Raw genomic sequence first — 14,479 nt, 5'->3', positions numbered from 1 at the left:
TTTGACACCTGCAAGAAAAGTTCTATGGGGGGCACAGAGGGGTTGGGAGAGGCTCCAGGGTCCCCTGGGTGAGAGGGATGGGAAAGGCTGGATGCAGGGATGGGGTTCAGGGGTTTTTGGGGCAGCCCCCCAGACTGGGAGCACTGAGCAGCACAGCCCCCACCCACACAGAGCAGGAGGTTTGGATAACCCCTGGCTTGATGTGGCACCGGGAAAATTCCTTCCCTCCCCACGCAGATCCCGCGCTCCCAAGCCTCAGGCATCCCAATCCCAGCATCCATCCAAGTCCCAGCAGCCATCCCAGTCCCAGCAGCCAGCCCAGCAGGATAAGAGCCAGTGCAGGGGTTGGGAGCAAAGGAAGCACAAGGAAAGACAAGAAAATTTGGCAGGGATGCCCCCTCACCCTCCTCCAGCCTGGAAAAGGAGCAGGATTTGCCCCACTGGGACACCCCAGCTCAAGCAACACTGTCCTGACTTTGTCACCAGCCATTCCCCAGCAGAAAGGAAGTTCATCTACCACAGGATACTAATTAAGGCTAATTAATTATTCTCAGCTGTAAAGACAGAGCAAAGAACATCCTGAATCCAGCCAGCAAGGGACAAAACCAACCACAAACTGATGGGATTTCCTTTTGTGTGTCCGGAGTCCAACGGTGCCACCAAGAGATGCTCAGCCCAGGAAGCTCCGGATGGCACCAGCTGGGACCTGGTGGGGATCTTTGGGCTTCCCAAAACCACCCCAGGGCCTGCTGGGGCTGGGAATGCTTGGCCATAGATGCTCCTGCACGTGGCCTTGCCAAGGGCTGACCTCAGGACATCGAGCAATGACCAAAATCCCGGCAGCTCCGAGGGGTCCAGAGCCAAGACCCGGCACAATCCCAGTGTTCCCAGCAAGGCCGAGCTCTGCAGCCCCACTGAACCAGCCCATCCCTTGGCATTGCCTCCTTTCCCAGGCACCTGCCACTTCCCCTCGTCCAGGCAGGATGCAGGATCCTGGTCTCACACTCATCCCTGTGTTTAGCCAGATGAAAGGAAAACACGCTGACTTGGGATGTGATTTCCCATCCCGAGCGTTTGTGGGTTGGGGTTTCCCTCCGGGGCACTGGCACCGCCTGCTCAGCAAAGCCCTGCCGGCAGCAGCGCCTGCGGAAGGACAAACCCCGTTCCCAGGGCCGGTGATGGAGCAGGATCCGGGCAGGAGCAGCCGTCGGGAACGGCAATTCCAGGCGCCGCAGCCTTTGGCAGTTGTCACGTCCTTGGCAAGCGCCGAGTGCCACCCACACCGAGCAAAGCAATTAAAGCTCTAAATTGATTTGGGCTGATTAAACTCCCTGGAGCAGCTCCCTGCCGAGCCGGGATGCGCGGGTGGGGCCGGGATGCGCGGGTGGGGCCGGGATGCGCGGATGGAGCCGGGATGCGCGGATGGAGCCGGGATGCGCGGGTGGGGCCGGGATGCGCGGATGGAGCCGGGATGCGCGGATGGAGCCGGGATGCGCGGGTGGGGCCGGGATGAGCGGCCGGAGCGCAGCAGGTCTGACCTCTCCGGTTCTCGCCCTTTTTTCTCCCACACAGGGGCTGGGAACCCGCCTGACTCATCCCGAAACAGATGTGGCAGTCAATGGGGAAGAAATTGGAGGAAGTTTGGAAGTTTTCCCTCTCCGGGAGAGCTTTCTCAGGCATCCAGCAGCACTTTCCCTCGCCCCGGGCAAAGCCGTGGGGATAAATGGGAATGGCTGGAAAAGGAGCTGAGCTCAGCTACGAGGACAAGACAGGAAGCTCCCACTGCATATCCCAGCTCCAAATCCCAGGTTTTAGAGCTGAGTTTATGCCCAGGGATAACTCTGCCCAGCCTTTCCCCCAGGGAGCTCATCCCTGGCTCCACACCCGCTGCGGTCCGGAGCTCCGGATCCCGTCACCGCCTCCCGATCCGAGCGCAAACTCCCTGCGCAAATAAAGAAGCCACAGACAGGATGTTCGGGAGACGGCTCCCGTTCCCTTTTTTCGCTGATTTGATACAACCACGGAAAAAAACCCAAAAACCCAGTCCCAACCTTGTGCAACTCGAGTTTATAAATAGCCCCAGAAACACAGCCAGGGCTGGGACGGGGTGGCCAAACCCCGCTGTGCTCCTAAGGCTGGCACCTTATCCCGCTGCATCCCACTCCTGGGATGGGCAGGTCAGGGATCTCCGGGTGGTTCAACCCCCAAACACCCTCACAGAGCCTCTCTTTACTCCAGTCTTGCATCATTCCCCCCATTTTCCCACGTGCTTCCCTCAGAGCTGTGCCAAGAGCTGGATCTGAGCGATGCACACCCACAGGCCAGGGGAGAATTCCGAGTTCTCAGCTCCCAAACCCCACCCTTGGCAGAGGAGCACTGATGGGAACATTCCCAGGGCACAGCTGGGCCCTGTTCCATGGATTCCCCCACCTGTGGCATCACCCACCTGCTCCCATCCCCATGCACTGCCCAGCTCTGGGCAGGGAAGCAGCTCCTTGTGGGAAGGTTCAGCATTCCTGCCAGCTCTGAGCAGTCCATGCCTTTTTCGGGGATTTTTTGGCTGGGGGTGGCCTTGGTGCAGGTTCCCTGGGCTCCAATTGCCCTGGAATTTGTAAAAATAACAGCAAAATATTTTATTTTATTCCTGAGCCTTTGCCAGGCTGGGAGTATTTCTGAAATGAGGGAGCACTCAGTGGAGCCAGGGAGATGTGGGGGTACCTGTGCCCTCACTGGGGCTCCCCACAGCATCTCCCTTGGATGGATCTGGATCACTGATCCCAATATCCAGAGCTCAGCCACGTGCTGGATACAGCCCTGTCCCACACAGGAGCCCAGTCCCAAAACCCAGCTGTTATTTCAGAATTATTAAATAGATCCAGAAATGTAGGGATCTATCCAGAGGGTGATGTTGATGGAAGCCAGACCCACTAACTCCAATGAATTCCTGATTTTTATTCCCTAAACAGTGCAGAGGGAATCCCTGTTATCCATGGCCTGGAGTGGGTGCAGAAAGTCCCCAGCACTCTTCCTGGCTGGTGGAGAATGGAGTTCACATCCAGCTGCTCCCAGAAGGATTCAGACCTTGGGAATACCTTATAAATCAATGGGGATAAATTGAAAATTCGGGCAGGACTTCACATCATTCACCCACTCTCCCTTAAGAATTTTGAGGAAAAAACAGGTTAGGAAAAGGGAATTGGAGGTACCCTGGCTGGATGTGGCTTCCCTGGCACATCTGGCTGGGGAGAGGATGTCCAAGGAATTAATTCTGTGTGGAGATCATTGGAATGTCAGGGGACCTCTCATTTATCCCCAGGCTTCAAGTGCAGGAATTAATTCTAGCCACGGAATTCTGGGCACTTCCAACACCAGCAGAAGCTGCTTTCAAGGAGCCATAATCCCCAAGGGAATTAAAACTAAAAACTGATTAAAACTAAAGCATTTCCCTGGGTATCCCACCTGGAATGTGGGGGATTCCTCACCCTCACCCTGGCATCTTCCCAACCCAGCAAATCCTCGGATCTGCTGGTGAGGAGCTCCTGCAAAACAATTCCCCTGTGGAAAACAGGGGGCTAATGGGATTTAGGGGAAGAGGAATGAGAGGCTGGATGTCAGCAGACCCAATTAGTGGATGGGTCAATTAAGAGAGAGGTGATGGGATATTGGAGATCCCAAATCCCTCCTTGCTCTGAGGATCCCACCTGCTCCTCTCCCATCGTTGCTCCTGGAAAATTCCACCATGAAGGATTTAAACGAGTCATTTATCAATTAAATGTGTGCTCTGGCAAATTAAAATCTGTCCTCTTGTTTAATTAATAGGGCAGCTTTATATTCGACAAATTAGGGAGGCTCTTGATGAGCTAATTTGTTAATTAATGGAAGCCTGGAGGCTCTTCCTTCATTAGACTTTGGCACATCCAAAGTGCAGCTCCTCCTTAGGAGCCCTGGCAGTGGATTTGCCATGGGAGAGCTCTTGGCATGGCTCCTGGCATTCCTGGGATTTATGGCAGCAGTGCTTTCCCCTTCCCTTCCCTTCCCCTTCCTTTGGGAAAAGTTCCATCCCTTGCCAAGGAAAAGTGTGGGATCCTCCAGCCAAACGGAGCCCAGAGCTGCTCTGGGATGGAAAGAGGGAAAGAAACTGATAAAAAAATGGGAAAAAGCTTCTGGTCCTGTCCAGGGATCTGTGTTGGGTAGGAATCAGCCCTGTGGGTGGAGGATCCAGAGCTCATCCCAGCCGATCCAAGGATTCCTGGGTGTCCCCAACACCCAGATCACTCCCACAGGGAACACAAATCCCCCAGGTACATCCAGGCTTATGGATCAGCCCCCTACCCCATCCCAGACAGCCACAGCCACCCCCTCCCAGTGCTTCCAGTACAAACCAGTGCCAGGATGGTGCTGAGGCTGGGTGGGCTCCGTGAGCTGCTCCAAGGAGTGCCAGGGAAAGAGGAATCACAGCAATTCCAGGACAGGGATCCCAAAAGGAGCACTGGACCAGTAACACCAGTAAGAGCAGCATGGTGGGGCACACCCACACTGACCTGGGATATGATCCTGCTGCAAATCCATGTTAAAAACCAGGAATGTGGATTCCTGAGCTGGCACCAAGGAGCATTCCCCTCCAATCCAGCCTGTCCCAGATCCCATGGAGCAGCTCCCTCATTTATTTTTATCCACCAGTGCCTGCTGCATTCACCAGTTATCAAATAAATATGGGAAACCAGGAGAGGCACCCAGAGACTCCCTTATCTCAGTTTTCCATGGACTGGCAGTTCCTGGGATGTGTTTACTCTCAGCCTTTAAAAAGCAACACCAGGTTCACTTTCTGCCATTGGAGTTTGCCAAGTTTCCAGCTTTCCCTGGATCTTATCCCACCCAGGCAGGTCCTGGAGAGAGGGCACAGCTTGCTCAGACCCCAAAGGTGCAGTAAAAAAATCGCAGTGAAAGGCAAATTCCTGATGGATTTTCCACAAACACTTGGCCAAAAAAAATAATGCCGCTGTCAAAGCTGCCCTTATTTGGGTGCCTTTTCCAGAAGCTGTGCTCTGGCTCTGGATCCTGATCCATTCTCCTGGAATGCCAGGCACAGGGAACCCAGCTGATGCTGGGACACCTCCCTGATTCCTGCTGGAATGTGACCCTCAGACACTTTTCCCAAATCCCACTCCTGCCCTGTGCACCCACAGCCTCCCTGCTGCCACAAGGGATCCATTCCCACCCTCTGCCTCTGATTCCCAACACTTTTGGTGCTCCAATCCTTCAGAAAAATCTCAATTTTAACATCCCCAAGAGTCTCTCTGCCCTCCCCACAAGAAAAGGCAATTCCTGGGCTGTGTCTTTATCCCATTTCAGCAGCAGGTTGTGCTGGAAATGGAAGAGAGAGAAGCAGATGCTTTTCCCTTGTCATTTTTCCAATGCATTTCTCCTTTCACAGCCTAACACACCAAAAAAGAGGGGGGGGAAAAAAATCTCCCTTGAAATAATATTTACAAGCTAATTAGGCAGAGAATTGATTTGAACATCACTGGAATACCAGAAAAATGCCAGCTGAGCTGGGAAGGCTTGGGCTGGTTTTCCATGGAAATTAAGATTGCCACAGGCTGCTGGAGGCAGGAGCTGGAGCCATTCCCTGGGAGGTCTGAGCCCCTTCCCACCCCCAGCAGCCTCCTGGAATCCCTTGGTTCATCTCCAGTTTGTGAAATGACTGTGAGAGGTGAAGGAAAGGGAATTTTTCCTTCCCAACAGGAGAACATTTGAATTCCTGTGTGCCATGGGAATAGGGAGAAATCCAAGATATGCTGGAAATAAACACCAATTCCTTTTGATTTATCTTCAGCAGCACTGCCTTGCCCAAATCCCAGCCAAAATTCCAGTTCCTATATCCCAACAGGTTTCACACCAAGGGAGCACAACATGGAATTGCTTCTCCTTCCCTTCCCAGCTTTGCTCCTTCCTGCCTTGCCAGACCTCAGCCCTGCTCTCCCAAAGCTCCCAGAGCAGGGCTGGAGGCACCTCTGGAGGCCCTGCAGGTCTCTCCTGATTTATCTGGGCCATTTTCCCAGTTTTCCACCAGCCAGCAGCTGGTGTTTGGAGCACAGCTCCCCTGTCTCTCAGGAATTATGGATCTACCCAGCAAAGGCACAGGGAAATCATTGTTTGCTGCTCAGACCCCTGAAATTCCAGGAGAAAATGAGATTTCTCTTGCTTGCTTTAGATTCTGGGGTTCCCCCCCAATCTGCTGGGTTTATTTCCAAATTCAGGTGCCAAGCAGCAGCAGGGAGCTGCCAGTGGCATTCCTTTTGGGAAGGGACAGGGAGCCTGGCACTGCCCCCTCCCAGCTCCTGCTCCAGCTCAGCCTCTTCCTGTGGGAAGCAAAGCCCAGCTGGGGGAATTTGACATTCCAGCTCCAAAGGAATTAAACCCAGCCTTAAAAAGAGAAATATTTCCCAACTCTGAGTTTTTTCAGAGTGCTGGAAGCACCTGATAACCACAGAATTCCACAAACAGGGGCTGCTCCCTGCTGACAGGGGGAGAGGGGAGCTTTGGACTTAGAGGAATTTTACAGGATCCATTTTATCCAGCAGCATGCAGGAAAATGAACAGAGCACCCTGGAAAACTGGGAATGGCACAGGCTCTGTCTCCTTATTTCCAAAAGGGCTCTCTGAGCTCTGCTGAACAGCACAGGTTTGCAAATTCATTTCTTCCATTTGCAAACCCATTTCTTCATTTGCAAACCCATTTCTTCCACTTGCAAACCCATTTTTTCCCAACTCCTGCCCTGTTCCCAAGTGAACATGCTGAGGAAAAAGCGGTGCAGAATTCCAAAGGCCAGATCTCCTCAAGGGCACCAACCACAGAGGGGATTTATGATTCCTGCTTTGGTTCCCATTTATCACAATCAGCACATATCAAGAGTTATTTGCATATCCCAGCCTCTGGGAGCCTTTGGAAACTTAGATCCATGGAGGAGCAAAATGTGAGTGGCAGGTGGCTCCTGAGGCCTCCTCTGCTCCAGAGCTCCTGTTTATCTTCCTGGGATTTAGGAACTTAAATAGCTCTTGAATCTCAGGAATTTTATTTTATATATATATATATATATATATATATAGTGTATATATATTATAATTATGTATGTGTGTACATATAGTATACATATGTATATAGGTAAAAATATATAATATAATATAGAAAATGTATTTTATATATCTATTGTGTACATATTAAAATATATAAAATATATTTAATATATTATATATGTATATGTCTGTATCTATAAAAATATATTTATTAAAATAATTATTATATGTATATAATATGTATATATACATATTAATACATGTATATACATATTATATGTATATATATATATATATAAAATTATATATTATTGTTCCTGTTTGCAAATCCTGCTTGGGGCATCCTGGTTGGGCAGAGCCCCTCCCAGGTAGCCCACACTGCCTGAAATGTTGGAATTCAGCCCAGGAGAGCTCCAGCAGCTCCCCAGCACCTCTGCCAGGACACGGCTGTGTCCCCAGCATCCCTGCACTGCCGTTGCCATGGTGACTGAGCATTGTCCCCTTTCCTGCCGCCTTTAAGGGAAAATGTCCCCCCAGAGCACTCCCAGGTGGCCTCAGCTCCATCCTGCACCCAGGACACCCCAGGACAGGGATTGCAGCCCATGAGGAATTCCCTGCTGGCTCCAGCCCAGAGCTGACCATCACCAAGGAAAAAAAATCCAGGAGGAGCCACACCAAAACAGGAGGGTTTGAAGTGAAATCCAAGCAGGGAAGAGCTTGAGGCCACCCAAGACCAGCAGAGCATCCTTGAGCATAGAAAATCGTGGGGCCAGCACTGTCCCCGTGGCTGGTGGCACTGGCAGCCCCAGGGAAGCCACCAGCAGTGCCACCCCCGAGTGTGCCAAGCTGCCTCTGTGCCCTCCCAAATCTGCCCTGACACCTGCTGAGCTCTGACAGCTGCCAGGACCTGAGCAGGGGGCGAGCTGAGAAGCTGAAAGGAAAAACAGCTCCTTTTGTAATCTGCTCCCTCAGCACTCCCACCCCCTGCCCGTTTTAGCCCTCCCTGTCCCACATTGGAGCCCTGGAGGTGGGAAATGGGAGGAATTGTGGCTGCTCCAGGACGTAGCACACGGGGGGATGTCCCCTCTGGTGTGGCTGTGGCAGGAGAGTCGCCCACCCTGCTCCCACTGCTCCTCTGGGGGAATGGTTTGGGTGGGAAGGAACCTTCCAGATCATCCCAGGGCACATTCCCTACCCCAGGCTGCTCCAACCCGGCCTGAAAGAAGCAGCACTGATGGGTCTGGCTGATCACATCCTCCAAAGGGAGGCCCGGGAAGATTATCCCAAGGATGGGCAGGCTTTGGGAAGCGCAAGCTCCGAGCTGCTGGTACACCCAGGAATCCCTGAGCGCAGGCACAAGGGAATTTCATCCCAGCACAAACAGTTCCAGAAGGCAGCCAGGGCCTTACTCAACCTCCAAATATGTTTTCCAGGATCGGCGCTGGGCAGGTCCTGGCGGGGGAATGCAGCAGGCTGGGATGTTGCCGTGGAGCAGCGAGAGGAGTCAGTGCCATCTGCCGGCTGCAGCGACCCCGCCGCTTCCAAACCCACCGGGTGGACAGGGACAGCGGGTTCCTGCCCATTACATGTCACAGCTTGATGATTCTGATTAATTTTCAAGTATTCCTTTTATAAATCAATAAATAATTGATTTCTAAATTACTATAATATATTACAATATAATATTGTATGCTGCTTAAGGCCAAAAATAAAGAGTGAAATATCCAGAAGAGATACTCCCGGAGAGGCGACGGGAACTCTGTATGCACAGAACGAGGTGATTTTCCATGGAAATGGCCAGAAATTGAAGGCAATGGAATTTAACCCTTTGCGAGCCCTGCCGCCCTCCCGTCGCCTAGCAACAGAACGCCATGCCCTTATTTGGCAACCGGGCCCGCCCACTCCATGTACTCCATTTTCATTGGTTGTATCCGTATGATTGACGTGCGCGGTCGCCATTCCTCACCCTCCACGAGCCTCTCCCGCGCCCGGGGCGCGGCCCTACCCGGAAGCCGGTGCAGGAAGGGGAGGGGAGGAGCGCGAGGGACGCCGCCCCTGCGACAGCCAATAGCAGAGGAGCTTGGGGCAGCTCAGCCAATGGCAGCGCGCGGGGGCGGGGACGGGGGCGGGGTGAGGGAGCCGGCAGCGGGCGGCTCCGGGAGGCGGCAAAGGTGAGGGGGGGACCGGGCAGGGGGCTGGGACAGCACCGGAGGTCTTGGGCAGAGGGGGATCGGGGGGAAGGCCCGGGGTGCTGGGGGGGATTCCGGCCGGATTCGGGCTCGATGAAGGAGCAGTGGCTGAAGGAGAAGCGGAGCACGGGGAGGTGTTCCAGGAACCCTTGGCTTGGCGGGGGGCACCGGCCTGGAGGAGGGTGGAGAGGGCACGGGAAGCTCCGTGGTGCCCACGGAACCGGCTGGCAGAGCCCCGTGCCCACGCTGCTCACGGGCATCCATGGGAGTGGATGCAAGAGCGGATCCCATATGGTGCTAGGGGGTGGCAGAGAAGGGGGTGGCAGGGACAGCTGTGACAAACCCAGAGCACAATTCTTACCCGGCGCGGAGCTGTGGCTAAAGCTGTGCGTTCCCAGGTGGGAGCAGTGACAGGGGAGATGCTCCAGGTGTCGGTGCTGGACGCAGGATGAGTCTCGTGGCGATGGCGACCGATCCCGAGCTCCAGTGGGTGTCCCTGTGGCTCCGTGTGCGCTGGGCGGCCGTGCTGGTGCTGCTGCTGAGCTCCCTGGTGATGCTGCTGCTGCCCCTGGACAACCAGTGCCAGGCTGTGCTCAAGGGCCTGTCCTTGCTGAGGAACAAGCTGGGCTCCTCCTCGGGAATCAGCAGGCTCACGGGACAGAGCACGGAGCTGAGTGTCACCTCCCGGGGGCTGGAGCTGCTGGTGCTGAAGGGAAAAGCATCCCCAGGTGAGAGGTGCTGGGTGGGCAGAGTTCCTTGGGTTAAGGAGATGCTGGAGAGGGTCCAGCAGAGGTCACAGAGGTGATTTGGGGTCTGGAGGATCTTTGTGATCAGGAGATACTGCAGGAGCTGGGCCTGGTCAGTCTGGAGAAGGGAATCTCAGCAATCCACACAAACATCTCCAGGGGGTGTCAGAGGATGGTGCCAGGCTCTGTTCAGTGGGGACAAGGAGCAGTAAATTAAAACACAAGTTCCACCTCAACATGAGGAGCAGCCTCTTTCCACGAGGGACAGCTGCCCATGGAGTGGTGGAATCTCCCTCCATTTGGTTTGGAGACATTCCAAACCCACCTGGACACCTTCCTGCTCCAGGTGACCCTGCTGGCAGGGGCTTGGAGTGGGTGACTTCCAGATGGACCTCCCAACCCTGACCATGTCCTGTACCCCTGATGGCAGAGACACTGGACCCTGATGGTAACAAACTGTAATTAACTGCAATTAACACTGGCTGTAAATGCCCCCGGGGTCAGGCAGGCCCTCACCTGCCTTGACTGCAGCTCCTTGACTGCATTCCAGGGCCCTGTGCTGGCCTTGCTCCGTCTCTCCAGAGTCTTTCCTCATGTTTTCAGTACAAGTAACTTCTGTGGAGGCAACTGGAACACAGAGAGGTGGTTTAATGCACAGAAATCTGGGTTACACAGCGTTAATCCCAAAATCCTGGCACAGAACAGCCTTTCAGGCAATAGCCATGGCCAGTATCAGCCAGGACATTAATTTGGAAAACACTTAAAGGAATTATTACAATTCCAGCACTGTATCTTTGTTTGCATTAAAGCTCTTAATGCTGGGAAAACATTGGATAGTACAGTGGAAAAACAGAAGTGCTGTTGGCAACCAACATAGTGATGTTAAGATTATAATTTCACCTAAAAGAATGCCAAGGGAACACTGTTAAAACACTGTTTCCTCTCACATGAAGCAGTTTGGTAGCCACCTGTGGCCACCTTGAGCCTGCTGCCCGCAGGTCCTACCTCCCCACACTTGCTGCCAGGAATGGCTCTGCTGCCTCATGCTCAGCCTGGAAACGTGGCATAAACCCCTGGAACACAAATTCTGTTCCAGTTCTTCAGTTTTTATATCAGTGAACAGTCATAGAATATCCTGAGTGGGAAGGGAGGCACAAGGATCACGGAATCTGGATTTCCAGAGGTTTCCAGTAAAACTCACCACCTTTTATGTTACCACTTCATTCCAGAGGTGAAGTTGGAAGCCAGAGCAGCTCTGAATCAAGCCCTGGAGATGAAGCGCCAAGGGAAGCGGGAGAAGGCCCACAAACTCTTCCTGTACGCCCTCAAAATGGACCCGGATTATGTGGACGCCCTGAACGAGTTTGGGATCTTTTCAGAGGAGGAGAAGGACATCCTCCAGGCCGACTACCTGTACTCCAAAGCTCTGACCATCTCCCCCCACAACGAGAAGGCTCTGAGCAACCGCGGCCGGACGCTGCCCTTGGTGGAGGAGATCGACCAGAGGTATTTCAGCATCATCGACAGCAAGGTCAAGAAGGTGATGGCCATTCCCAAAGGGAATTCCGCCCTGCGCCGGGTGATGGAGGAATCCTACTACCACCACATCTACCACACGGTGGCCATCGAGGGCAACACGCTGACGCTGTCCGAGATCCGGCACATCATCGAGACCAGGTACGTGCTGGTGTTCACAGGGGTCCCAGGAGGAGGGGAGAGATGAGAATCTTCACTCCATGTTTCAGAAGGCTGATTGATTACTTTATGATATATATTATATTAAAAGAGAGTGATATATTAAAACTATACTAAAAAAATAGAGGAAAAGATTTCATCAGGCTAGCAAGGAAAGAAAAGAATGATAACAAAAGCTCTTGACTCCCAGATAGTCCGAGCCAGCTGACTGTGATTGGCCATTAATTAAAAACAACCAACATGAACCAATCAACCTGTTGTATTCCACGGCAGCAGGTAATTAATGCTTACATTTCGTTTCTTGTAGTCATTATATTTTCTGAAAAATGCCTTTGCCAGGATTTTTCTCCTGAGAAGCCTCAGAGGAAAAGAAAACAATTATATGCTGTGGTGGAATGCAACAGGTGCATCTGTGATTGGTCTCATATAGTTGTTTTTAATTAATGGCCAATCACAGTCCAGCTGTCTCAGACTCTCTCAGAGTCACAAGCTTTTGTTATCATTCCATTCCTTCCTTTTCCTTGCTAGCCTTCTGATGAAATCCTTTCTTCTATTCTTTTAGCATAGTTTTAATATAATATTTATCATAAAATAATAAATCAGCCTTCCAAAACGTGGAGTCAGGATTCTCATCTCTTCCCATGGCGGGGCTGCCTGCAAATTCCGTCAGCCTCTCAGAAGAAAAAAATCTCAACAAAAGGATTTTTCATAAACCATGTGTCTGTGACACAGGTATGCCGTTCCCGGGAAGAGCCTGGCGGAGCAGAACGAGGTGCTGGGCATGCACGCGGCCCTCAAGTTCGTCAACACCACGCTGGTGTCGCGCATCGGCTCCGTCACCAGCAGGGACATCCTGGACATCCACCGGCGCGTGCTGGGCTACGCCGACCCCGTGGAGGCCGGGCGGTTCCGCGCCACGCAGGTCTTCGTGGGCCACCACATCCCGCCGCACCCGCAGGACGTGGAGAAGCAGATGGAGGAGTTCGTGCAGTGGATGAACTCGGAGGACGCCACCAGCCTGCACCCCGTGGAGTTCGCGGCGCTGGCGCACTACAAGCTGGTTTACATCCACCCCTTCGTGGACGGCAACGGCCGCACCTCGCGGCTGCTGATGAACCTGATCCTGATGCAGGCGGGGTATCCGCCCATCACCATCCGCAAGGAGCAGCGGGCTGAGTATTACCACGTGCTGGAGGTGGCCAACGAGGGCGACGTGCGGCCCTTCATCCGCTTCATCGCCAAGTGCGCCGAGACCACGCTGGACATGCTGCTCATCGCCACCACCGAGTACTCCGTGGGCCTGCCCGAGGCGGGCTGCAAACAAACCATCCCCGTCAAGACTTGAGGGTTTTGGGCAAACTCAGGAAGCTGTGGGAGAGCAGAACTCCAAGCTGTTCCCTGCTGGGAAGTGACTGGATGGGAGGTGTCACTTGAGCGTTTTATTTAAATTTTATTAAATTAATATAACTTATTTATATATGTGATGCCAAACAGAAGTGGGGATGGTGGCTGTGCACTGGAAGGAGGTGGGGAGAGATGTCAGAGGGCTAAAAAAGATGAACTGAAAAGTAATTTCTCCTTAAAACTAAGCTTTGAGGAGCTGCTTCAATTATAACCCTTCACCCAGGCAGTCAACTGTACTGTCTGACCTCAGCAAAGCCTAAACTGAGTTGGTTCTGTGTGGCCTCTTCCCTGTAGCTCCAAAACACATCCCTGAAGGAACAGCACTCCCAGCTGTGTCCACCAGACACTTTAGTATCAGTCACACAGGTACTGAAGAGGAAGGAGACTGAGCTCCAGCCCAAAGGCATCTCTCCCCCCCCATTTCTGTTTCTGTGGCACTTTGCATGTTTACTTTCAGCTGCCTTTCCTGGGGTGAGTTTTGAACCAGTGGGAAGTGTTTGGTTTGAGATTACAGGTGATAGGAGGGGAACAAGAGGAAAAAAGCTCTGACTTATTGAGGGAGGAGTCAGAAAATCTCAGCCAAGAGGAGCCCTAGGAAAGCACAACTGTCCTTAGACATTTCAGTGGAGGGGTTGGAAGGAGCTTGTCTGCAGAACTGTGGGCAGAAAAGGTCATCAGGCAGAGCCAGGAGACACCAGTTGGGCCAATTTGGGAAGAAGGTGTACAGGAAATTTTTGGCAAACTTCCACTTCCTTAGTCTAGGTAAGGGAACTTCCACAATTAATCACTGGTCATGTCATTACTCTGGTAAATGTGTCAAGAATCACTCGAGGCCTCTGTGTGCTGCAGGGGCAGTGCAGTGCCTGGAGCTGCTGAGCAGTTCTAAGAATCACTTTTTCCTTGGTTTTTATCTTAAAAGTACCCACAGATCTCCCTACCCCAAACCTGCCAGGTCTGTAACAGCATCATTGACCCCACCACCCCCAAGCTCACAAAACGTCCATTTAAAATCCCAGTTTAGAGCAATTTAGCCCCTTGATAAAAGCTGCCAGGTTGTCCTAGGCTTGGTTTTCTTCCCTTTTAACTCTCTCTCACCTGACAGGGAGCTTAGGTCATGTTTTAGAGAAGCAGGAACCAGGATGAGACTGGGAGTTCTCTGAGCACTGCTGCCAGGGAAAGCAGACAATAGAGGAGGAAAGGTGTCCTGTCCTTACAAAGCATGTTATTTTTGTAGTGCAACCTGAGTATAAATAATGCACTTTAGAGCTCTGTGTGGGGGGGAAATGTTATTTTAGTAACAGATTAATAAACTATTTTAATATGAAAGTCTTGGTTTGGAAGAGGCTGTTCTCAGAGCACACTTGGCTG

At 52.5% G+C, this 14,479-nt stretch overlaps 1 protein-coding gene across 1 annotated transcript; it reads left to right on the top strand.

The window, feature by feature from the left end:
* The first annotated feature begins 9,193 nt into the window (after positions 1-9,193).
* Positions 9,194-14,437, top strand: FICD (FIC domain protein adenylyltransferase). Its single transcript, XM_018916666.3, has 4 exons — positions 9,194-9,248; positions 9,665-9,994; positions 11,242-11,689; positions 12,440-14,437. Exons 2-4 carry the CDS (start codon positions 9,715-9,717, stop codon positions 13,050-13,052), a joined length of 1,341 nt encoding a protein of 446 aa, XP_018772211.1. The 5' UTR covers positions 9,194-9,248; positions 9,665-9,714; the 3' UTR covers positions 13,053-14,437.
* Positions 14,438-14,479: the final 42 nt, after the last annotated feature.

This window comes from Serinus canaria, chromosome 15 (genome assembly GCF_022539315.1).
Source record: "Serinus canaria isolate serCan28SL12 chromosome 15, serCan2020, whole genome shotgun sequence".
NCBI lineage: Eukaryota > Metazoa > Chordata > Aves > Passeriformes > Fringillidae > Serinus > Serinus canaria.
The sequence above is the reverse complement of the archived record's forward strand: the minus strand, read 5'-3'. Positions and strand labels throughout refer to the sequence as shown.